Source organism: Ambystoma mexicanum, chromosome 7q, assembly GCF_040938575.1.
Source record: "Ambystoma mexicanum isolate Mex_15411 chromosome 7q, UKY_AmexF1_1, whole genome shotgun sequence".
In the NCBI taxonomy this organism is placed as follows: Eukaryota; Metazoa; Chordata; class Amphibia; order Caudata; family Ambystomatidae; genus Ambystoma; species Ambystoma mexicanum.
Window position 1 is genome coordinate 60,227,271 of NC_090941.1, and position 26,533 is coordinate 60,253,803.

At 49.5% G+C, this 26,533-nt stretch overlaps 1 protein-coding gene across 1 annotated transcript in view; it reads right to left on the bottom strand.

Annotated features, from left to right (window-relative positions):
• The window catches only part of MSL3 (MSL complex subunit 3), a 263,983-nt gene that overhangs the window by 35,140 nt on the left and 202,310 nt on the right, over positions 1 to 26,533 (bottom strand). The window contains exon 12 of the mRNA XM_069640759.1: positions 11,458 to 11,542. Within this exon, the coding sequence (XP_069496860.1) occupies positions 11,458 to 11,542 (85 nt within the window). The remainder of the gene's footprint in view (positions 1 to 11,457; positions 11,543 to 26,533) is intronic.

A 26,533-nucleotide genomic window follows, 5' to 3' on the forward strand; every position in this document is an offset into this window, starting at 1 on the left:
TTGCTGGAGAAGCAATGCCTGGTGTTAGGTTTCTGTGCTTCCCTCAGTATGTCCATACATCTTTGAGGGAGTTGGAGGCGACTGAACTCTATAGGCTCAGGAGACAAGCTGCTAAATTGAGAGTTTGAGGGCTTGGATGTAGAGTTTCCCCCCCCTCGTCTTGAGACAGCATGTTGTAAGGGCATGGTAGCTTCCTGGGAGGGGAGACTGACATTGCCATGAGATGGGACCACCAAGGTTGGTGGGCCCATATCAGGGACACAGGAATCATCCTGATTGTCTGACCAGGTTATTTAGAGACTGTTCCCCTTGCAGCAGTTCTGAGGGCACCCGGAGGCATAATCTGGGCATTGTGCGTTCCCAGAGTTGCGAACAACTCTGGGAAGCCCCAGTCTGAAGATGTTGAATACAATGTCCTTGTGCTGTCTCCATTCGTGCTCTTCGTGTAGAGGGAAGGCTCTGCTGAGCATGTCCGCCAGAAGATTGAGCTCCCCTGGAACATGCGTCAGGAGGAACATCTTGTGTTTGAGAGCCATATGTTCTGGGACAGTTTGGACAGCCCTAGAGAGTCAGTGCCTACTTGTTTGTTTAAGTAATACATGGCCATAGTACCGTCTGTGAGGACTCAAAATGCCTTCCCCTGGAGGTGTGTTTGGAATGCCTTCAGGGACTTGAACACTGCTAGCAGTTCCAACAAGTTTATGTGATTGAATGCCACCGCTGAGGACCACACACACTGTGCGCCGTCCGATGAAGGAGGGGAGCCCCTGCCCCCACCCCGTCAGGGGGTGGTGAAAGTTTTCCCCTGAAGAAGGTTTTCCCTTCACCACCAATGCAGAGACTGAACGAGGGCTGCCGAGACAACCACTAGATTGTCCGCTGGCCCGACACCATTGGCTCATGCGCAGGCGAGTGTGTGGAACTATTTAGATGCAGGAGGCCATCATCCCTAACAGTCGCATGCATTTTGCGTAGGTCACTTCTTTATTGGCTACATAGTGAGGGATCTGGAACAGCAGGTTTTGAACCCTCTCGTTGTCGGGAAAGATGCAGTCTTTGTTCCGAATCAGAGCCCCCACACACTGACTTGGCTGGGGTCTAGACTGGACGTTTTCTCATTGATTGGGCTGTTTGCTGCTGAGTGAGCAGTTTCACAATGATTGTAATCCGTTTTTGGCCTGATTATTGTACTATTAGAGTGGTGAGACTGTTTTTTTAAAAAAAAATGTGTTGTAATTTATTTTTGGTGTGTTTGTCTAGTGTTTCTGCGGCTTCTGAGCCTGTTTTTCTGTGCTGGGCTGCATCCAGAGGGTGCAGTCTGTGGGTTGTAGTCCTTTGCGTCTGGCCTTTTCCCTGTCCCACCCTCTCCCTCCCGAACTACAACCCGACCATCTCCCCTGATTGGTACGTCCACCTGGTCATAACAGACCTTCCCAGGGCCACAAGGCAAAGGGCGGCTCCTACATTGGCAGCTCCAAGACGTGTCTGCAGGTGTCAGCAGGGGAAGCCAATGAATCCAGCAGTCAACAGACACTAACAAAAACTAAGTGTGGCATGGATGGGGCGTAGAGCAATTACTCTACTCCAGAAAACCCCCGCCACTCTACCTTACCTTTCCATAACGTAGACTGCCATAGACTTACAACATGCATACTTCGAGAGATTTGTGACCACCAGCCTAAATCTATTCATGGCTGGACTGTAAATGTTGCATTGCATTACACACTACCTTACTTGCCAATGTTAACTAGTGCCACAACTAGAGAGAACTGTGAAGATTGGCTTGTGTCGCACCTAGATAGAAAGGTGAATGATAGCATGCGCCACACTTGGATGGAATCGTGATCACTAGCCTGCCTCACATCTAGATAGGATATTGAAGATTAGCAAGTGCCACACTCAGCTGGAATAGTGAATGATAGCAAGCATCATACCTAGACATAATTGCAAGGACAGCAATCCAATTAACCGATACACTAACAATTTCACCCCTCTGCATACATCTCTCAAACTCTAACCAAACAACCACAAGACTACAACACAACAATCCACACAAAGTTCACTACACTGCAACAAAACAAATCACAGACTCGCACACAACGGCTAGCGACCTTAAAACACCCCAAGCCCAGCCAACTGACCCACCGGGCTGAGGCTGCCAACAGCACATCACTGCTCGCTTGCACTTTTCCAGTGTATTCCCACTAACTCACCCACCCCTTCCCTTTTCAGAGCCGCCAGAGTGCCAAGGGACCACTCCGGTGGTGATCGTGCACGGTACAAATTTCCTTTAACATTGATCTAGAACCCTAGGCTGAAGAGGAGATCTACAGTCTTATGGGCGCTTGTTAAGCATGTTCGTACGAATCCCCTGTTATGAGCCAGTCGTCGAGGTAAGGATAGACTGGGGTGGATTGTCTGCGCAAGTGAGCAGCTACTACCGCCAGTGCCTTCGTGAACACCCATGGATCTGAGGCAATGCCGAAGGGAAGAACCTTGAACTGATAGTGGGTGTCTTCTATCATAAACCTTAGGTACTTTCCGTGCGCTGGCAACATTGAAATATGAAAGTATGCATCTGTCGTATCCAACGTGGCCATGTAATCCCCATGCAGCAACAGCGGGATTACCTCTTGCAGTGTGGTCATTCAGATTATTTGCGGTTTGACTTACTTGTTCACTGGGCGCAGGTCTAACAGGGAGCATGGTGAGATCCTTTTTGGGTACAAGGAAGTACACTGAATAAATACCTTTGTTTACATGGTGAATGGGGAAGACTTCTATGGCGCCCTTTTCCAGAAGGATCTGACTCTCTTCCAGCAGGATGTGCAGGTGTACTGGCAAAAGGAGTCTGCTCTTCGGTGGGTGGTATTGAGGTGTCCGGTGAAACTCTATGCAGTAGCCAGTCTTTACACCCACTGGTCTGATGTGATCCCCTCCCGGGCATGAATGAATGACAACAGACCCCCGACCGGGGAGGAATGGGAGGGGACCCAAACCGGTGAGTCAATTTGAGATGGAAGTCAGGGAGCCTCTTGGAGTACAGTTCCTACCTCTACGTTGACCTCGCTGCAGATACTGGTTGTTACCGGATGAGCATTGGCCGGAGGACCAGGGGGTACCTCCAGAGCCATATTGTCCATGGGAAGACCGGAAGAAAGATTGACCCTGAAAGGAATGGCAAGAGTTTGAGCATCGCCGCTGTTGGAAGGGCTTGGCCATGATGAGTGATTTCAGCGTTTCATGCTCCTTCTTGAGCCTCTCTAGGGCATCATCGACAGCTTTACCAAAGAGGTTGGAATCTTCAATGGGTTTATTAATAGGAGAGGCTTGAGTTTCTGGTTTAAAACCGGAGTTCTTCGGACAGGCGTGTCTCTTAATTAGAGTCCTCTGCGCTAGAGTGCGTCCAGCAGTCTCAGTAGCGCCCAGAGTTTTTAATATATTGTGGGTCACCTGTCTGCCCTCAGTCAGGACCGCCAGCAGGCATGATCGCTTGGGCTCTGGGACCTCTTGAAGGCCTTCTTGGAGTAGGCCCCATTTAATGTCGCTGTAGCTAGCCAGGAGAGTCGTATTATTTGCGATTCTGGTTGAATAGGTCGCAGAGGTGGTGATACATTTCCCGAGGGCATAACGTTTCTTGTAATCGGTTAGGGAGAATCCTCACAAAAGTGCTAATTCCCTTCATGTTAGAGACCCCCAGCAACTTTGCTGGATGATTTTGAGGACTTGATTTTTCTACCTGGTAAGCGTGGGAGTCTTTTTTCCCCACTCTCATGTATTTTGATGTGTGTTTTGCATTTGTGTTCTTTGATTATGGGGTTTTAGATAACTCCATAGGCATCATCTTTTTATGTGTGTTACACAGCACCTTCAGTGCAGTGACAAAGGGATGCCTTATTTGAGATAAACTACTGTTTCCCAGAGAATGTAAAGTGAAATGGACTATTAGTCTTTCCAAATTCATAGACCCAGCACACACCATCTTAAAATGGAGTGCTGGAGGGGTTACCTAGTAACCCCTGTGTCTAAACACTCATGTAGCAGTCAAATGCTACCATTTCCTATTGAAAAGGCTGGTGGCAGTGCGTTTACAACAAACTACCATGATTTTTCCTGACCGCGAACACCGGTAGCTAAAAATCATGGGAGCCATGTTTTTCAAGATGGTGCCTTAAACCCCTTTGCTTAAACAGGTCCCAGTCTTCTTTTTTCGCCATTTCTTTTTGCAAAGGTCCTTCTAGTGTTTGACTCTGCGTGCCAAGCCAGGTCTGGTCCCTTTGTTCGTGTGCCTTTGGCGGGCTTCAGGACTGAAGACCGCCTCTGGCGTCTGAGTGTCTGGGGTGGGCAGGAAGTGAGGGAGGTGCCCAAAACTCCCTGTGCTTAGTGTCCTAGGAGACCCAAATGCACTCTGGCGTGATTGGCTGACTGACTGTCCGGCAAGGACAGCCACCCTGCTGGGTGAGTGACAACTAGGCTGGAATGAAAGGGAGAACTGTTCAAAAAGGCAAGTCTCTTGGACTGGAAAGCAGAGTCGACCACTGGAACGAAAGAACCGAAGACGATCTGGAAGAGGACGGCTGCTGCAACTCCTGAACTGTTGGTTTGCCCGGTGCAGCCCTGCTGCAGGTCCGAATTGACAAACTCCATTCGACAGGGAAGCTTCAAGGACGGCTTCTTCCTTTGAGTTGGTGGGACCAAGCAACTCATAAGACACCGGACACCAGTTTGTGTTTTTGAATCTACAGCTACTGGAACTGATGTGACTCCATCTTGTTTGGTTTCTTCAACGATCCCGTGCACTGCAGGTGTCCCCCGCCGTCCTCCCTCTTGTCCCCACGACTGAGGCTCAGGAACAGTGAGATCTGCAGGACCTGCCAGGAACCAAGACTTCAGCAACATTTGTTTCTTCATACAAAAGGTACTGTGCCAACCAGATTGAGAGAACGCCACTCTCGCAGTGAAAGTTTGTGAAACTTTCCCAACTTGCAGGCCTAACCAGCTTGTGACCTGACAAATGATCCTTTTTCATCTAAACTACATCTGAGAAATTTTGCAAAGACTTTACCATTTGATACCAGAACTGCTCTTTCCTATCCAGAACACTAGCCCATTGACTTTGGCCTGGCCTATTGACTTGAATTGAACTCTTCTGGTGAACTGAAACTATTTGAACTGCCTAGAAAGTATATACGCGCTCGATTCTACTTACTTTTGTCCTTTTTGCTCACTGCTAAGTAACTGGTCTGCCATTTGGCTCCTATTTCAGTGGAGCTCAAACTGTCTCAAAAGCTTCAAGTGTTGTATTGAAGTGTATTGGTATATAATATTAAGTTGCCTTCTAGTGAAATGTTTTCTAAATGATTGTGTAATAAATTACAAAGTGCTTTTACCAAGAAACCTTGAATACAAGTGTCTACTTCAACCACTGTGATTGAAAGTCCTCTGTGTAACTATTTGTACTGCTCACATTCACTCGAGATAAGCCTGGCTGCTCAGCTCGCTACCAAAAACTGGGGGTACAGACTTATACCAAAGGTTGGTTTGGCTAACACCTGTAGTCCTAATTGTGTGTAGTGGTCCTAGCGGGTACTGCCTACAATTCTGCCTAACAAAATCTTTATCCGGAAGGGCTTCCGCCGTGGACAGTGGAACTCCCGCTCTCTTTCTAGAGAGTCCAGTGCGTCATGACCCTGTATGTACAAGAGGTCGGAAGGAGATGGGCGAAACTATTTTTCAATCCGAGGGTTGACTGCCCTTGTGAGGGACGGTGATAAAGAAGGGGCTAGGTGCTTCTTTATAGATTTAAGCAAGGCGATTGCCTGACTAGCGGGAGGCTTCTCCTTGAGAATATTTTCAACAAAGTCAGAGTCAGGGACTGCCTCATGTGTAGCGATCACAAAATGTTCGGCCGCCCTCTTTAAAATGGCATTGAACAACATTTGGTCATCCACATGTGACGACTCCCTTTGTGTAGGTGAAGGTCGGTCTAGACAAATGATGTCTGGGTCAGGGGTGTGTGTAGGTGATAACCAAGGGCCCTGATCCCTTGACTGATCCTGATCCCAATCTGGGTCTTGGTCAGTTATGTCCTGAACGAAGGGATCTATATACTCGTAGGTTTCTTCCTGTTCGGAGACATCTAGGATATCCTCCTGGTAGCTTTGTACAGAGATGGGATGTTTCTGTAACTTTTGTGGAATGGGGCCTCTTCCCTAGGTCTCTTTCGAGTGATGTATTAGAGAAATCAATAAATTGAGCAATTTTGTCCACATCATTCTCAAATCTCTCCACAGTCATAGGGAAGATGCAGAAGTGTCTGGCGGTGGAAAAGTCTGTACAGAAGGGGGAGAGTTCCAAATAAGGCCTTCGAGAGAGGCTGGGGGGCTTCGGAATAGTCCTCTTGACAAGAGGGGGTTCCTTTGTGTTCTGCAGCAGCCGCAAGTCTCTCGTGTATTTTCGGCGACTAAATGGCAGGTTTCGACGCGCCTGATGGCGCCGTTGCGGTCATCTACTCCACCAAAGCCTTGGGTGCTTGCGTGCCTTTGGACAGCGTTTCGGGGGCTGTATGCTTTTTTGGGTGACTGCCCTTTCCAGATGAGTGCCCAGTCGCATGTCACAATGGCGGTTGCGTCGAGGGTGCCAGACCGTGAGGGTCGGGAGGTGCCAAAGATTTCAGTGGCCCTGTTGGCGTTGCACGAATCTTCAATGCTTCCATCAAGGAGGCTTCGGGGTTGTGGGTTTAGTACTTTGTGGTGCGTGTGTGCCCCTGTTGCCGGGGTGTGAACTCCCCATAACGGAGCTGGTGGCCTGTCTGTCGGGCAGGCATTTGGGAGCTGAGGGTTCCGCTGAAAGGTCAATGGCTTCCAATTCGGAGCCATGGCTGCCGGTTCCTAGTCATTCGAAGTAACAGCGCGAATGGGAGAATGGCTTTCAGCCTGCATCGCGTAGGATGCCCACCATTTAGTCCGCCCGTTCTTTAACGTCTTGGGACAAAATTGTTTGCAGGACTTGCATGCACGCTCATCGTGGTCTCGAGGTAGACATCGATTGCAACAGCAATGGGCGTCCTTCCACAGGAATTTGCCATTTCACGACGGACAACATTTAAAAGGCGTCCTCTCCTTAGAAGAGGGTGAACCAAATAGGGAAAGAGAAGGGAAAAGGAAATGCAATCTACCCAGGGCCCCACTCTCCCTACTGTAAGAGCCTGGCCGGAGGGCATAGGCCACGCGGTCGACAGACGTTGTGCAATTCACCAGTCATCGTGCAGTTCAACAGTCGCAGAGCAGTTGTGGATGTCTTCGGCGGCAGGAAGCCCACGAGGCAGTCGTCGAAAAGAAGTAGTAGTTGGGAGACTAGACGACCGTAGGCCGTGGGACAATAGTAAGCAAGGTTGACTCCTGCGGGCTCCACATAAGGGAACCAACTAATTTGGTGGAAAAAAACAATCTGAGGGACCTCGATGTTTGAGGGATTTTTGGTACATTACACGTCACGTTAGGGATAGTGATATACATGTCATGTTAGGGATAGTGTTAGTCTCATGCCCATGTCGACATCCCCTTTTGATCCTCGAAAGAAAGATGCAATAGTTTGATTACCACCAGATGTAAGACTATATGCACATCATGTGATTCTAAGCAGATTCACTAGCTTCAGAAGTATATTCATAAGAAGCATCTTCCACTTCCTTCCAATGATGTCTGATCAGTTTGACAGCCAACACATTAACTCCCCCCGCCCTCCTTGTCCTTTGTCTGCCAGAGTGCCTGAATGGGACCAGCTCCCACTGGGGTCCTGGCTGTCCTGATTGGAACGCCCCTTTCTGCAGAGGAGTGAATGCTGCAACTGTATAAAAGGTGAGGCTCCTGGCGTGAAAAGCAAGTCGACCACTGGAAGCTGAAGTAACCAAAGATGACCAGAGAAGCCTGCAGACCCTTTGCAACAACCATGAAGTGACCACTCCTGTCCTGACCACGTATTCTATGCTACAGAGGAACTCCAAAAGAGGACGACTCCTTCCCTTTGACTAGTGGAAACAACCAGTCCCAAGACCAACTTTGATTTGAGCCATCTCCCAAGGTCCTGTGAGTTTCCAGAGCCCCAGAACCCCAATACCAGGAGTCCTGCTGCCCATTTCGAGTGCATCATTGTGTAAAGGCTGAATTCATCCAAGTCTTTGCTGGGCCTGCAAGGACACGCCAGAGACACAATACAACTCGACCAGTCCCCCTCATCAGAGTGTGGGGCTGCAGGAACCGAAGAGGATTGACCCGTCAGTATTGCGTCCTTTGTTGGTGCTGAAGAAAAGGTGCTAAAATCGTAAAGTGATCAGAGAAGTTGATGAAAGCCGTACCAGAGTTCCTACCATTCGAGACTGCTGCTGACATTCCATCCATTGTGCTGTTGTTCGTCATCAGACCAAGGAATCAGGAAGTCGGGTCAAGAGCTGAAACATCACAGGGGCATCCAGCACAAACGTTTTCTTCAAACATTAGATACTGTGGGGGGAAAAGGGTATTGCTTACCTTATTCCAGAAAGACGCTCCAAAGCCTTGGAGTGCATGCAGGGGTGTCCAGGGCAACCACTCAAGCCGCTGCTTGTGTCCCTTTAGCAAGTCCTTCAACAGGGTATCCAACGTTGGTTAAGCCTCTTCTTTCCTCGATACTAGAAAGTATAAACAGGAACCTTTGACTTCTGCTGCTTTTCAAGACTTTAACTCTCTCTGTTGTTAGGGCTGCGTTTTGGACTTTAAAACCCTTGCTGTGCAGGCAAACTGTCTCTGGAACCTGAAGCTCTACAGGGATAACACTAACCAACTGATTTCATTCCCGAAAATCACCATCTTATATGTGTTTGCTGACTAAATAAAATTACTGTGTGCATGTTATTGCCGAGAGTACGGTAGACTTGTCAAACTCATGTAACCATTGTGCGCATTCAGCAACTACCAACTAAGAAGTGTGCTTTTGAAAATACTGTAAAGTATACCTGTGTGTGTTGGTTTATTGTGCTATGTATTTAACATTGACTCTTGCGTAAATTTAATAAATCAATATTTTAATATAAATGTATGTGTAAGTGTTTCTTTGATGTGATGTACTAGCTGGGTTCAGTGTACTAACCTACAGCTCGCATCTTCGTCTTAATAAAAGCCGGACTGCTCTTTTACAGAGGTCTGAGTAGTACAGACTGATAAGAGTTGTGGATCTACAAACCACTGGGATAGCTTACTTAAGTCTTACCTTCAAATGGTAATGCCACCAATGTGAGCAATCCAGACCGAACTGCCAGGCCAAAAACAGTGCAGGTCCCTGCCTGGAAACACAAACAACCCCAGACATGTTTCAGCCTTGTTTTGGAAAAAATGTCGATCATCTGATGCTGGAATGGCCCCCACTCCTCCAGTATCGAGGACTTTGTGTGTAATGCTATCTTGGATGTAGGTGACTATTGCTACAAGGTATCCCTGGAGCGCAAGTGGTTATTCTGCTTACTGGAGGATGAAGAAGTGTTTCCTGGAAGTGTCAGAAGGTGACCTAGACTTCTTCCTATGTCTTTCCTTCTTCTTGTCCATAGAACACATGGTTCTTCAACGGCTGTCTTACTCCACTCGGAACCCAGAGACTTAGAAGGTGTCCACTTTCAACCCTTGTGAAAATAGGTGAAGACTTTTGCGGCAACCGTCGTTTAGGGCCTTTGTGTGCATAGAGGGACAGGGTTCACAATTCTGTGTGTTGTGATCATCCCGAAGGCAGTACAAATGCCAGGTGGAAGCTCGAGTCTGACATACATTTGCCTCCAAAAGTCAGAGGATGGCTTGAAGCCAGAGGCCTTCAGAGGTTTTGACATGATCAAGTAAGCTACAAAATTGAATGCTGTGTTGAAAAAGCATACAGAGTGCGCAGAAAAGAAGAAATTAGGTATTGGGGCACGTTATCACCATAGATATAGGCCCATAAATCACATTTGGCGTGGAGTGCGCAATGTCCCTGAGTGGGGCTAAGCAGAGCATGCTGCGACCCCTGGGGTAAAAAATATTTCTCAAGTCAGCTGACACTGTAGATCAAATATTAACAAGGACTCTGTGGGTAGAACAAATCCATCCATTAGAAGGAACAAATTACTTACTTTTAACTATTGTTCCCCAGCATAGGTCTGGCATGGATTCACATGTTCATGGATATCCCATAGTCACTTCCAGTGTAAGGCCTTACTGAGCAGTAGGCGCAAGCTCTAGAAGAACAAAGGAAACCGCTACAAGTGACATGCCCTGGAAGGACAAGGGACTGGTCTCGTGGATCAGAAAAGAGATTTACCGAATTTTTTCTTTTCTCGTGCTTTAGCAATTAAATGGCTTGAGAACTAACACCTATACAGTAATGAAGCCTGCTCTTAAGGGGCGGAACTAAAAGGGAAACACAAAAACCCTCGCCATCCACGTTGGCATGGCTCAAAGTACACCGTTCGTTGAGGAGTCCTTCCGTGTGACAGTAGGGGAATTTACTAAAGAAAAGTATGGGTGCTTGTGTAAACAGAGATACTTGCCTTTACTTGAGGGGACCAACAAATGATAGAAGATTCTGTAGACGAAACGCGGATGTAGCTGAAACAAAGCTGCTGTAAATAAAAGGGCATAGAGCATTGGGTACTCTGTAACTGCACCTAGTAATTATTAGGATCAGCATCGGATAAATGTGAATCTACATTCCTGAAACATCCTGTCTTGCAGCATATTGGGAGCTTTGGGGAAGGGAAATAATCAGTAGACACAGAGGATCCACCTGACAAAGAAAAGCACAGAAAATAGGGTAGCATGTAGGGAGATATACACGTTGTGCAAATATGTCAAGTCCATTCAAGCTGCTAAAACTAATAAGGGCTCGGACACCTGGGTTGCGCAGGATCTTGTCATTCACAGGTATTTACATATTTTAAAGAAATGCATGCTGTGCAACTGTTAGCCTATCTTCTTCTATTGCTGAATGATTTTGAAGTAATTTAGTGAAGATTTCAAGCACAATTACAACTAAAGGTTTGATCGGATTTCCTCAAACCAACAAGAAGCATCACATGGGAAGTTGATATTGGTTTTACCATTTATGAGTTATTCGAAAATAAATAAGCAGTATGTAAAGCGCACTCAAATGATGTTGGCCGAACCAACCAGAAATTTTGAACCCCTTAGCATGCAACTTTTTCACTGACTCTCTTTCTCTACTAGTCATTTAATAGTTTAATTTCACTATTGATTTACGAGATCAGTGTATAATATTAAGGTTTAACTGATTATCTAATGCACCCTCTCAAACTGATGAAGTCAAAACTAGATCAACATTTCAAATATCATTTATGCAGCACCAGCATTAACATGCACTATCACAACATTTACAGTTCATAACTTTAATGGTAACTACCAGTTTATAGGTTAAAGTTAACACGTCTCAACTAATTACCTCAGAAAGAGCTCGAAGTGCTTTACCAACGCCTTGACGTTTTTATCAGAAAAAAACATCTTTCCCATTATTTCCGGAAGTTTGACTGTAGAAAAACAAAAATAACAGTAAATTTAAGCATGACATTATATAAGCACAAAGCTATAAAAAGAGGGGTTTTTTTTATTTCAAAGCCAGACTCAATACAATTCGATCACTTAGGACATTTGTTGTGAGAGTGCGTAAGTGCCTCCACAATTCCACGTGCTCAACCTGCATCACACAAGAGGGATGGGATCTTAATTTAGGAGCAGAGAGAAGGCAAGTGGAGGATGGATTGCATCATTTATGGGACTGAAGAATAGCACTGTTACTCTATCGAGCTATATTCCCCTCTAGGATTCCCTATGGATGACGCACAGAAGAGCATTAGCAGCGGACACAATCACCACCTACGCAAGCATTCAAAAGGCAAAAGAGACAGCTGTTAAGAATATTACTAATAAGTGTTGATAGTCTGGTCAAGTCTGTTAGGACAGTTTTTCAGAAGTCAAACTAAGGGCTTAGTAAAACCAATCAACTGAGACAGTACAAGACTCCAATCTTAGTATAAGGCTATACGGCCAGAGTTCAAGGTAGCGTAGGCAGAGCAGCCAGGTGCATTTTAGGAGGGAGAGAGGGCTGTAGAATCAGTACAAAGAAATTGTATTATACACATGGTCCAAAGAAACACGGACACACTATGTATTGTAAAAATAAAGGGTTTATTTTATATACAAGCAGACCAAGAGATTCTTGGGTAAATAAGTACGATCATAAAGCATATTGATTGATTTATTTATAGAGTGCTTTACACCAAGGCGCTGTACAATGGAACAAGGAGGTACAGAGAATAACAACAAATAACATTGGGAGCAAACATCACAACTTGAATCATTCAACAAAACAGTGCAAAGAGCAATTAACTGAGAGGGGGGGGTGGAGTGGGAATAGGAGTGTTGAGGGGGGCAGGAGAAGGATTGAATGAGTGTAAAAGGAAGGGAGAGAGTGTAAAGGGAGAGGGGAGAGAGGAATTGAAAGAGGGGAAAACAGAGGGGGGTAGTAGAGAGGGTGGGGCTTCAAGGTGGGGAATGGAGGAGGAGGGATTTAAGGGAAGTGCGAAAAGAGGTTAGGGTAGTGGAAGAGCAGATTGAGAGGGGGAGTGAGTTCCAGTGCAGAAGAGCAAGAAGTTGGAAGGAGCGGAACCGGGAGGAAGCGCAGGGGGGAAGGAGGTACAGTGAGAAGGAAGTGGTCAGCGGAACGAAGGGAACGAGAGGGGGAGTAGAAGGAGAGAAGGGAGGAGAGATAAGGAGGAGCAAGACCATGGAGGGATTTGAAAACAAGGCAGAGAAAGTGGAATTTTAGTTGTAGGTGGAAAGATAGCCAGCAAAGGTGAGAGCGAGGAGGAGATGGAGTCACGAGAAGTAAGGAGACAAAGGGTACGAATAGCAGAGTGATATAAGGATTTAAGAGGGGCAAGCTGAGATGCGGGAAGTCCGAAGATTAAGAGGAGCAGTAGAAGAGGTGGGAAAAGATGAGAGAGGAGATTAGGAGTTTGGTAGCATGGAACGTGAGGGAGGGACGGATTTTGCGAATATTGTAGAGGTGGTATCGGCAGGAGCGGGAGTTGAGTGAAATGTGTTGCGAGAAGGTGAGCGAGGAGTCAAATAGAACGCCTAGATTGCGAGCATGGGTGGAGATCGGGAGATTAGAGGGAGGAAAGTGGATGAAAGGTGGAGGAGCGGGATGGGAAAGAGTATTAGAGGGGAAGAAAAGGACTTCAGTTTTATCGGTGTTAAGAGAGAAAGCGGGAGGACATCCAGGTCTTGATGGCTGTGAGACAAGAGGAGAGCAGTTTCAGTGGAGTGTTTGGGATGGAAGCCAGATTGGAAAGGAGGAAGGAGAGAGGAAGTAGAGACAAAGGAAAAAAGTTGAGAGTAGGCAAGGCTTTCAAGGAGTTTAGAAAGGAAAGGCAGGCGAGAGATAGGTCTGTAGTTAGCAGTGAGCAGTGGATCAGCAGAGGGTTTCTTAAGAATAGGAATAATCGTTGCATTTTAAAGCAGAGGCAAAGGTAGATGAAGAGAGGCAGGAGTTGAAGAAAGTGGTAAGGTAAGGAATAAGAAGAGGGTAGATCTTAGGGATGAGAACAGAGGTGAGAGGGTCAGAGGGGGCGGATGTGGGGTGGGCTTTGGATAGAAGGGAGTAGACATCAGAAGGGGAAACAGATGAGAAGACAGACATAATGGAAGAGAGAGGAGAGGGGGGAGGAGAGAGGGAGTCAGAGAGGGAGTTCATTTTGTGCCCGAGTGTGATGATTTTGGAGGAAAAGAAGTTGGCAAAGTCAGAGGGAGAAAGTGTGGAATTGGATGAGGGATCAGGAGTAGGAGGAGAGAGAAGGCGGGAAAGAGTTTGAAAAATCCGACGAGGATGGGAAGCTTGAGACTGAAGAAGGTTAGAGTAGTAGGATTTGGCCGTTGCAAGACAAGAGTTGTAAAGTGCGTGGTAAGAGAAGTAAGAGGTTTGATTAGAAAGCGAGGGAGTTTTGAGCCAGAGTCTCTCTAATCGCCTGAGAAGGCGCCGCATAGGGCGGAGATGGGAAGTAAGCCAGGGTTGAGAAGGTTTCTGAGTAGGGCGGAAGAGAGAAAGGGGGTAGAGTTGATCTAGGGCAGTAAGGGAAGAGAGAGCATCATCGGCAGAGAGTAGTGCAAAGTCTTGGAGAGATGGAAGAGAACAAGAGCAAGTGCCAGAGAAGAGGGTAGTGTCAAAATCACGCAGGTCACGACGTTAGTAGATTGGAGGGGAGGGATTAGTATTAGTGGAGGGTGAGCGAGGAGAAAGGGAGAACGAGAGTAAGGCATAGTCTGAGAGATAAACAGGAAGGGAAGAGACAGGGGAGGAGGGATAGGAGGAGTTGAAGATGAGGTCAAGAGTGGAACCAGAGGAGTGAGTAGGGGATGAAGGAAGGGGGGGAGAGGAGGTAGGAATCAAGGATGGAGAGGAGGGGAGAAGATTGGGGGGGGAGAAGGAAGATGGATATTAAAGTCGCCAAGTACAGTTAGAGGAGAGGAGGAGGGAGAAATAAGTGAGAGGAGGTGAAACAGGTCTTCAAAGGAGGAGGAGAGAGGGCCAGGGGGACGATAGATGATCAGGAAGGAAATAGGGTGGGGAGAGGAGAAAGACTTGTAGAGGAATTCAGAGGAAGGGAAAGAGGAGAGAGTTGGAGATGGAGGGGGAAATATATATAATATAATATATGTATTTGGGGTGGTACAGGAGACCGACGCCTCCACCACGGCCAGAGTGGCAGGGGGCATGGATGAAAGAGGAAGAAGAGGTCGTTAAGGAAGTGTGGACAGAGGTGTTATTGGGGGGAATCTAGGTTTCAGTTAGGCAGAGGAATTGAAGGTTAAGACGAAAGAATAGATCAAGGGTAGCAGCGGTTTTGTTACAGATGGATCTGGCGTTCCAGAGAGCAGTGTTCATGAGGGCAGCGTGGCTGGCAGTGGGGGGGGTAGAGAAGGTAAGGGCGGTGAGAAAAGGAAGGAGGGTGGATGGGGGAGAGGATAGTGAAGAGGACTAGGCATAAGGAGGAAAGAGGAGATTAGAAGGGAGAGGAGGAGGGGTAAGGGAGGGGAGAGGGGGAAGGGATACGGGAAGGAGGGTGAGGTGGAAGGGAGATATGGCGGATCACATAGGGTCAGGAGGAGCAGGTACTGGGAAGCTGTTAGGCAGAAACCTGTGCAGTTCCCTTAGGGACCACTGCAAAAGATTTAGGACTACAGGTGGTTGGCAGTAAACCCAAATGGTAGCAGTCTGTACCACCCAGATTTACCTGGTAGCTGTGGCTGAGCAGTCAGACTATCTCAAGATGAGTTAGGCAGTATGCAGAGTATACACAATAGGTACAGAGACACAGTAGTACAACCAAACACTGACCAGAGCTTTGGTGTAAAAGTATATAATTATTTATTTAAAGACACACTTGTACATTACACTAGCACAAAAAGAGGTAGGTAAATTCAACACACAGTCACTATTACTAGATGTACATCCCTCATTAGACAAGTCTTAGTTAACACCACTTATTTCCAGACAGAGGTGAGCGCTTAACTAAAGATTGCACTCCAATAAGTTAAGAAAAGGGGAGGGGAAAAAGGCAGAAATTAGGAAAAGCACACAACACAATACGTTAGAAGCACCCAGCAAGGCAGGAAAGTCAAGTCTACTTGTGAGCAAAAAAGTTCAGAGGCCAGGCTCCCTCTTAGAGAGAACAAAGCACCAATGCGCCCAAGATCACACAGCTTAAAAGTCTTGCAGGGAGTTCAGAAAATAATTAAGCCAGCTCAGAAGTTCAGTTAGACAGCCTAGGGCCAACACAAGTGGTAAGTGGAGGCTTTAAGAGTCACCCCACACAGACCGTTGCGAGGGAGGCCAGGCGGACACAGTACCTTCAAAGTGGAGAGGATCCTCCAGCGGGGGCAGTTGTTCCTGGCAGCAGGTGCAAGTAACAGCGTCGTCCAGAGGAAGAGATGGTCTCGACATGGAGGAAAGCTGAAGGTCGTTGCACTGCCAGGGAAGAAACTAGCCGCAGAGTTCTCCGGTTAAAAGGTATGACCCTTTTATTCGCGGTAGTGGAAAAACCGTGGTATCCTGGTTGCCGGGGTGCCGGGGTGCTTGGCACAGGAAAGGCAGCTACGAGAGGATCCGGGAAGGCGAAAAGATGGGCAAACTGGTTATCCCCACCAGTCAAAGGAAGAAGACTCTCCGGGCTGGAGATCTCCTCCGTCGTCGGGGAAAAGTGGTGAGACGGTTCAGCAGGGCTCCACCGGTGGTGTCGTCGTTGCAGGTCGGCTCAGCTTCTCCCTCTTCGGATTCTTTAGGTCCTGTGGCGACTTCTGAAGTTCCAGTCCCCAAAGCCCTGCTTTTATGCAGCAAACCCCCATTCATTCAGCCTAGCTGTCAATCAAACATGCTAAGCGGTGAGCCGGGCGGCTCACCACTTGGGCCAATTACACAAGAGTGCGACTTGAGTTGCCAAGGCAACTCAGTCCAGGGTGCCTAAACCCCCTCCCACACCTCCTATGGTACCCAGACAGATTGGCACCACTTTTGGAGGCTTCTGTGGAGAAGCCTGCCAAAATGTGGAACAAACGGCCCGACTTGGGTTGGAGTCACAGAAGCGAACACAAACGCCATTTGGGTAGCCTCGAACAATGGGAAAATCCCATAGGAAAAGATTTGCGGTCGAATATAAAAAGTATTATCCACTGCCACCAGCCAAAACTCGATCAGGGGGGACGGAGACGTGCCCCCTCGAACAACAGACCCCGGGGCAATCTAATTGCCCCGACCAGTACGTCCACAATATGATGGTTTGTACTGGTTTCCGTTCATAATTCATAATTCTGTTCATAATTTGGGACTAGTAAAGCCAATGGTGACTTTACATGCCCTGGGAGACAGTAGTCAGTCCCAGGGTATGGAGTCTATGTTTGGGGGTCACTATGACACCCCTGGGTTTCTGCACTGAGGGTGCTGTGTAACCCACATACCAAAAACACATGAAGCCCTATGGGTTAAAGGACCCCATAGCCCATAAAACACATTCAAAGGAACCCTCAAATCATGTCTAAGAGTGGGAGAAAAAAAAGAGTCTCATTCTTAGCAGAAGAGAAAAAAATAAACCCCAAAAATCCAGGAAAGCTGCTGGGGGACTCAGTAGGTTTGGGAAATTAGCCTTAACAGAGAATTCTCCCTAATAGGAGCCACAAGAGTCAGAGGGTGTAGGTTCACGAGACTGCAGTTGGAGGAGTCCAGGTGCTTGAGGCAGGAAAATGAGGTGGTAATTCTGAATTGTTGCAAGGTGGTCACGGGTTCCAGTGCTGAAGGATGACCGGCAGGAATCAATAGGGTCAGAGGGAGTAGGCACTCGAGGTAGTGGTTGGAGGAGAACTGGTGCCTGAGGCAAGAAAGTGAGTAGCAGTTTCAGGCCGCTGCACCTGGGTGTAAGCAACAGGCACAGGATGGCCGGACCACTGTAGATGTTACCAAGTTTTGGTCTGTTACAGGGTGGTCACGGGTCCAGTGCAGTGAGATGACCAGCAGGAGCCAAGAGAGTCATCGGGAGTAGGTACTCAAAGTGATGGCTGGGGGAGACCAGGTGCCTGAGACATGAAAGTAAGTAGCTGTTTTGGGCTGCTGCACCTGGGCGTAAGCAGACGGGCATAGGTTGGTCGGACCGCTGTGGGTGGTATCAGGGTAGAATGAAGAAAACTACCACAAAGCAGGGGCTGTAAGTTCACTCGTTGATAAGGTGGCCTGAGGAGGAAAGAAAAGCAATGGAGAGGCAGCGTACAGACCACTGCCTGGTGAGCCGTGGACTGTGGGAGCAGAGTTGGAGCTGGAGAATGGGGCAGGTTGGGTCCAGTCTAGCGTGAGGAGCGGAGGAAAATAAAGATGGTGGGACTCTAATCGCTGTGGTCCCTCAAGGGCTCAGAGAGCCAGTGGAGCGGTGGAATGATCAGGTGCAGGTATGGAGGAACATGGAGCCAACTCGTTCTCGTCGGAACACAGGATGTGGAAACCAATTGGAGGCTCAGAGAGGCTGCAATAGTGGATTAAAGATGATGAAGAAGGGCACGTCAAGATCACGGCACCTCAGACCGCAGCCAGCCCGCCGGTGCTCAGGGAGCCGAAAGAGGAGCGGAGCAACATGGAACTGCTGAGGGGACATACAGAGCCACCCCGTTTTCACCCGGGTATAGGAAGGGCAAGAGGCAAGTAGATTACCAATAACCACTCAGGAGGTCCTGAAGGTGGTTCCAGGTGTGGCTGCAGGCTCGCCAGGGCTCCGCGTAGTGGAAAAGGGGGTCGTTGAGGAGGCGGACGCCTCAGAGGGGACTCCCAGTGCCGCCCCGGACATGGGAGTTGGAGGTGCCAGGGAATCCTGATGACTGATCCAGGCACTGCCGCAGGCTTCTAGGAATGGCGTATTGAAGGAGGGGGCCAACAAGGAAGCGGAGCACTTCAGAGCTGTAGAGCGGACGCTCAATGCTGCCCCGTCTCTGCCCGGATATAGGGAGGGCGGGAGACAAATGGGGGCTCCAGGAGGGCCCGACGCTGGCTCCACGAACGGCCGCAGGCTCACCAGGACCCCGTGGAGTGGAGAAGGGGGCTGGTGGATGAGCGGAGTGCACCGAAGCCGCCGAGTGGACACGCAGAGCTGTCCCGATACTGTCCGGACACAGAAAGGGCGGGAGCCAGATAGATGTCCTGAGAGGTTCCGAAGCCTGCACAACGGACGGTCACAGGCTTGGCCGGAGCCTGCGTAGTGCAGAAGGAGTTCAAGAAGCAGCGATGCAGGTCCACCGGGATCCCGTGTGCGGAAGAGGAAGGCCCGGACCCCGTGTGATGAAGAGGGGCTCTAAGGGCCGTGTGGAGCCCGGCGGTAAGGAGAGATCCCGAAGCTGGTCTGATGCTGTCTCCGTGGACAGCGACAGCTGCACCCAGACCCCGAACCAAGGAGAGGGGCTCCAGGGGCTGTATAGGGTGTGAGGAGTCAAGCAGATAGGTTCTAGTGTGGAGGTGCCAGGGGTTGCTGCTGGTGCCGGGTGTGCAGTGGCAGGAGGGGATGACTGCCGCCTTGGATGTCTGCGAGGCGAGAAGGATCCCGTAGGGCCGACCTGATGAGAGCGGGAGGAGGCCGTCCCGAGGCTCAAGGCGGATCCGATTTTCGCTGGAAATGCAGTCAGAGGGGCCCCAGAAGGTAAGTAACAGGAACGGAGGAAGGTAAACTGCAGAATTGCAATTTATACTGTTTTAATTTTAGAATGATTCAGCCTGATTGAGGAGACGCAGGCTCAGGTAGCCATGCTCATGAGCCCCCTGGTGGATCAGTATGGATCATATAAATCATATGAATCCGTATGGATCATATAAACACAACACTATGCTTTAAATACACAGATCAAAGCACAGACCTTATTTAAAACACACAACAATATTTCTAGGTAAATTTTGTATACTCATTCAGTATAGGGCACACCTATTCTTGGGTAGTAAGAGCATGAGTTACTTTCAGATTACTTTACAGTAATGCAAGGGTAGTAACCCTAGCAGTTGTACCGTGACGCTCAGCAAGGAAATCACATAGTAAATCAACTCAACAATACACTTTTCAGAATAGTGGGACATAGTCCAGGAACAGTAAAAACCTATAACTTCATTTGGGATAACACAGTTGTACTAGGTGAGTAAAACCTAAGGATGTAAGTGATACATTATTCACTGTAATCTTATTTTCTGGTACTTGTATCTGCTTAGACATGTACTGCATAGTCTGACATATAGTGGAAGTCGCAGAGTATTACAAGATTTGTTTTTGAAACTCAAAAACAGATGTCGACAGGGCATGATTAATAATACTATCCCTAGTGTGACGTGTACTGTACCCATGGTCCTTCACGAGTCGAGGTCCCTCAGATTGTTTGTTCCGGACATGAGATTGCATGAAGTATAGCGCTAGTACAGATGTTGTAAAGCAGAAACAGTGATAACCTAGAAAATATCCATGCGCCTTTTACTCAAGTAGGGGGGGGGGGTATTCCGTTGAGAAACCTATCCCTTCTGGAGCTGGCGGATCTGCTAAGATCACATGCTCTGCATATATTAGCGAGCAGTATCTGGAGAAGGAGGTGGGAAGTTGGAACGTACTGCAGCAAAGTGAAGTTTTAGGACTGCTTGTCCCACTTGTGAATCTGCCTTAGAATGGGCGCAAATGCAGTAATACTGTGTGAACGTGTGGATGGAACTCATGTAGCAGCCTTGCAGGCGGCGTCTAGAGGGACGTTTGCAATGTAAGCTAGGGTAGCCCTTGTACCTCTGGTAGAGCGTGCCCTTGGGTAAAAGGTAGAACCTTGTTGGATAGTGACTGGCAGAGTTGTATGCATTTGACCATCTATCTGGAGATGGCACCCTTTGATATGTGCAAATACAAAGAAGATCCAAAAGTAGGATCCTCCCATCCCCTGCACTCTTGTACTGTACAAATGGTCAATATTTAATACAAATCGAAAATAATTTCTAAACAGGTACACAGTTTAAAAGAAAGGGCGAGAGTGCATATATAAGAAAAATATGTTTAAGAACATCACATTTCTGTAGCAAGTAAAAAGTCTGAAAAGCTGACGCATTTCGAGGTTAGAACCTCTTCAAGAGCAAAAACAGACTAAAGAAAAATGAGACGAATCAACAAATCTCTCTTGTATACCATCTAATGCTAGTCAATATTCAATAATATGCCCACGAGTCAAATTCTAATAAAAACAATAGATCGTGTTCATAAAGTGTTAGGGTGAGAATCTCCATCACCGATGGCCCACTGGATGTGAGCGCACTTCAAAGACAGTCAATTATACTGTTTAATATCCTAGTAATTATGGTGAAATATATTACCATGTAAACCCTCGCACATGCATAAAAAGCCTCTTATTGCAGTGTGAGCCCAAGGACACTAAAAGTGCTTACCTCGGCTGAATGCATGAAGTGCAACAGGTAAGGAAATATATAGGAGAATGAGGAACCAAGTCCTACAGTTAAAATATATAATGAAAAAGATGATGAACCACCGTCAATAGCTAGACCTTACAGTGGTCACCTTCTGATCTGTATAAACACTGAGGCTTAATTCAATCAACCTGAGACCGTTGTCAATAGTCCACTTCAGTAATACTATATCCAAACGAGGTCTCAAAATTCATACAGGACATTCAGTAATAGAGTACGATATATTTAAGGGCCAGCAGATGTACACTGCAAGGTACAAAACACCAAATGAGGAGCGTGGCAGGATTTCCCATATCCATAGTGTGCCAGTCCGGCCTTGGCCAAAGATTTCAAGAATGGAAGAATCTGCAGGGCAGTGACCCTCAGAACAGTAATCTTCCGAGACCGGCACCATGTCGCGAAACACTTCCATTTGTGACCATAGCACTAGAAAGACAACAACGCCCAGGCCTTCAAAAGGACCTTCCTACAGTCCGCCGCAACTCATATCCTCCAAACTCTAGTGCTGCAGGAGCCAAGTCCTCAGGTTCAGCGATCCTGGGTTGTGGTGAAGGATTGCGCCTCGTTCTCTGAGGAGAAGATCCGGAACCACCGGCAGCTTGACCGGAGGCGACGCCGACGGGCTGAGAAGGTCCAGATACCAAATATGCCTCGGCCACGCCGAGGCGATGAGCATCATCCTGCATTGGCACAGTGAGTGCATTGATGACTTGTAGCAGGAGCGGCAACAGAGGAAACGCGTACAGAAATGGGCCGTCCCACGGGAAAGAGAACGCATCCACCAGGCCCTTTGGTTGGTGGAATCTGCTGGCAAACATCTGGGATTTGGAGTTTGCCGCCGAAGCAAACAGATCTATCTTGGGCCTACCCCACTATACGAAGATGCAGTCCACCTGGTCCTGCTGAAGTTCCCACTGGTGGCAGGAGCCCAATTCCCTGCTAAGGGAGTCTGCAATGGTGTTCTTGACTGCGGCCAGGTGAAGAGAAACATCCCATGTCCGACAGCCCACTGCCAAAAGTCCTGCGGCTCTTGAGAGCTTTGGCGATCGAGTTCCCCCCCTGCTTCCTGATGTAGAACATTGTGCTGGTGTTGTCGGTGAAGATCCTCACCACCTTGCCCTTCAGAGATGGGAGAACGACCAGAGGTCCGAGAACACTGCCCGTAGCTCCAGAATATTTATATTGAGATCCTTCTCCTCCAGCAGCCACAGGTCTCTGGATGCAGACCACCGGTGTGGGCTCCAAAGCCCTTCAGGGAAGCGTCCATGGTGACAGTTTCCTGGTATGGGGGGGGCTTCTGAAACCATGTGCCCGGGCAATGTTGGAGGGGACGTCCCACCATTGTATCGCCCGATGGAACTCCTCGTCCAGCGGCATCTTGTCGGAGAAGCTTCCAGCCACCTGTATCCAGCGAGCATCCAGGAACTCCAGAAGAGGTTGCATCCGTAACCTGCAGACCTGGATAAGGCAGATGCAAGACGACATGATGCCAAGCAGCGACTTGATGGTTCGCACTGTTGTGGTCTTCATTGATAAGGAACAAGTTACTTACCTGTAACTGTTCTTCTCCAGCATGGGTCTGGCATGGATTCACATGCTCATGAATATTCCCCGTCGTCAGGCTGGGAATCCTCGGTAAAGAAAAATCAGTATCATTTTTGTTTCTGATCTGTCTTTCGTAGTAGTAACCAATCACTGATCTCTGCGTCATACTGACCACAGCCAATTACTGCCCTCTACCTAAGCCCCGCCTCTGGCAGCCATCTTCAGATTTGGTAGCACGTGAAGTGGCAGTATGACCAAGTGAAGAGCCGCAGAGGGGTAGGCGGGAGGGTTCGCATGTGAATCCATGCCAGACTCATGCTGGAGAACAACAGTTACAGGTTAGTAACTTGTTCCTTCTCCAGCATGGGGTCTGGCATGGATTCACATGCTCATGAATATAAGAATAAATAGCAGTACACACATGCACAACCACGGGGGGTGGCAAAAGGCTCAACATTAAGCAATACAAAAAAACTCAACATTAAGCATCTCTTACCTCCTCACCAGGCTCACCTTAAGCGAACAGGTTGCGCAGCACTGCTTGGCCGACCCTGGACTCCTCCCTGGAATCCCGATCGACGCAGTAGAATCTCGTGAAGGTGTGCGTCGACCTCCACATAGCAGCCCTGCAGATGTCCAGCAGGGGCACACCCAATAAGAACGCCGTAGTAGCAGCGATCGCTCTGGTCGAATGGGCTCTCGAACGGCCTGGCAGCGGTCGGTTAGCCAACCGGTGGCAGTGCATGATGCAGCCGGAGAGCCATCTGGAAATAGAAGAGTTCGAGAGAGCCTTCCCTTGATTCACAGGTCCAAAGTTCACGAATAGCTGTGATGTCCTCCGAAAACTCTTCGTGCGGTCCACGTAGAACTTCATCGCTCTAGCCACATCCAGCGAGTGCAAAGTCCTCTCGGCCGGCGACGAAGGAGACGGGAAGAAAACAGGTAACACCAGGGGCTCGTTAAGATGGAAGTCCGACGGCACCTTGGGCATAAAGGAGGGGAGCGACCTAAGCACCACCCTCGAGGCATGGAAAGTCAAGTACGGTGCTTTGCAGGATAGGGCCTGGATCTCTCCCACTCGTCGTGCGGCGGTAATGGCCACCAGGAATGCAGTCTTCCACGACACAAACTTCATCGGTGCGGAGTGCATCGGCTCGAATGGGGGCCCCATGAGCCTGGTCAGCACCACGTTAAGTTCCCACGCCGGGGCCTTCACCGGTGGGAACGACCGGAACAGTCCTTTCATAAACTCTTTTACCAGTCGATGGGACCACAGGGACGTCTGTCCTGTGGTTCTGGTATATCTGGAGATCGCCGCCAGATGAATCTTAATGGAGGCATGGGCTAGCCCAGCCTTTGCCAGCGATAGCAGGTACGGCAGCACTTGAGGGGCCGTAATCCGTAGGGGGTTGATCTTCTGTGCTCGGCACCAGATAGAGAACCTCTTCCACTTATGACTATAGCATTTGAGAGTCGAGGACGCCCTGGCCTTTGCAAGAACTTCTCTGCAATCGGCGGTATATCGTAGCCTCCAAACTCTAGCGCTGCAGGAGCCAAGCCTGCAGGTTCAGCGACGCCGGGTCGTGGTGAAAGATGGCACCTCCTTCTCTGGAGAGAAGGTCCGCATCTGCCGACAGCTTGATGGGAGGGGACGTTGACAAGTCCAGAAGGTCCGGGAACCAGATCTGCCTCGGCCACGCCAGTGCGACGAGGATCATCCTGCACCGGGACCTCTTGAGCTGGTTGATGAGTCGAAGCAGCAACGACAACGGAGGGAATGCATACAGGTATAGGCCGTCCCAGGGGAATGAGAACGCATCGCCCATGCTTCTCGGCTGGGGAAACCTGCTGGCAAACCTCTTGCACTTCGAGTTCGTCGCTGTTGCGAACAGGTCAATTTGGGGTTTGCCCCATCGTCGGAAGAGTTGATCCACCTGATCCTGGCGCAGTTCCCACTCGTGACACGCGCGCAGCTCCCTGCTGAGCGAGTCGGCGATGGTGTTTCTTTCTCCTGCCAGGTGGAAGGGAACCAGGAACATCCCCTGGGCGACCGCCCAGTGCCACAGATCCTGTGCCTCCTTGGATAGGGCTGGGGATCTGGTGCCTCCCTGCTTCCGTATGTAGAACATTGTCATGGTGTTGTCCGTGAAGATCCGCACCACCTTGCCCTTGAGCGACGGGAGGAACGATTTGAGAGCCCAGAACACGGCTCGGAGTTCCAGGATGTTGATGTGCAGGAGCCTTTCCTCCGGGAGCCAGAGGCCTCTTGCGTGGAGATCTCTGGTGTGGGTGCCCCAACCTTCCAGGGAGGCGTCCGTCGTCACCATCTCCTGGTACGCCGGCGTCTGAAAGTCCTTGCCCGCCGTGAGGTGTGCTCGAACGCCCCACCACTGAATCGCCCGCCGGAGCACCTCGTTGAGGGGGACCCTGTCTTCGAAGGTGCCCGTCGCCTGCATCCAACGGGCGTCGAGAAATTCATGAAGAGGGCGCATCCGTAGTCTGCAGAGGCGCACCAGGTAGATTCAAGAGGACATCATCCCCAGGAGGGACTTGATGGACCTCACCCTGGCCACGTCCGTGGCTAGCAGGCGCTGCACTTTGCCTAGAATGGTCTTCGTCCGTTCTTCCGACGGTGCCGCCAGGCGCCTCATTTTATCGAGCTTCGCTCCCAGAAACAGGGCCACCTGCGACGCACCAGGTGGGACTTTGGGTAATTTATGGCGAATCCCAGGTCTGTGAGTAGCTGGACGGTCCTCGCAGTGTGTTCGACGGCGAGTTCCCTCGTCCTTGAGCGGATGAGCCAGTCGTCCAGGTAGGGGTAGACGTGAATCCCCTGCAGGCGCAGCCGCGCCGCCACAGGTGCTAGGCACTTGGTAAAGACCCTGGGGGCCGACTTCAATCCGAACGGCAGTGCTCTGAATTGGTAGTGGCGTCCCTTGACGACGAACCTGAGGAACTTTCGGTGACTTTTGAGGATGGGAACGTGGAAGTATGCATCCTCCAGGTCCAACGACGATAGAAAGTCGCCTTCCTCTAGCTGTCCCAGTACGTGCTGGAGGGTGACCATCCTGAACCTTTGTGACCTGATGTATTTGTTCAAACGACGAAGGTCCAGGATGGGGCGCCAGCCGGCCATCTTCTTCCTGACGAGGAAGTACCTTGAGTACACCCCGGAGCCTCTTCGGGACAAGCTCGATGGTGCCTTTCCTGAGCATCGCCCGTACTTCCAACAGCAGTTGCGGGACGTGACTTTCCTTCCTGGCCACAGGTGGAACGTGAGGGCACTTCTTCAGGAATTCGATAGAGTGTCCTCTTGCCAGGGTATCCAGCACCCAACGGTCGGTGGAGATGGACTTCCACACGCCGACGAACTTCGTCAGCCGGCCTCCCACCGGGGTGCTTCGGTGGGGGCCCGAGACCATGGCCGGTTCAGTCCTGCTTGGAGGTGGTGGCCTTGCCGCCCTGGCCACCTTGCCGATGGCGGTGAGGCGCTCCCTGCTTGCCACGACCCCTGTAGGCCTCCTGAGACGAGGAGCGTGCCGCCTGGCGGTAGGACGAGCCACCGCTGAATCCCTTGGAGGCACCCTGTCTGCCTCCGGAGCTCCGAAAGGGCCGTCGTTGCTGAAGGGCTCCTAGGGCGCGGGCGGTCTCCGTGTCCGTCTTTATGGCTTGGAGGGATTCGTCCACCGCCTTCCCGAACAAGTTGCTGCCGTCGAACGGCATGTCCAAACACCCTGGTCTGGACGTCCTGACGGAAGTCGGTCGCCCGGAGCCAACCCCGTCGTCGTAGGCAAACAGTTGCCCAGCTGGCGGAACCCGGTATCGGCAATATCGGTTGCCACCGTTATGGCGTGGTCCGACGCCACCTCGCCTTCTTGAAGTATTCCCAGGGCCTCGGACCTCTTGTCGTCCGGTAGGAAGTCCAATATGGGGGCCAGCTTAACCCAGA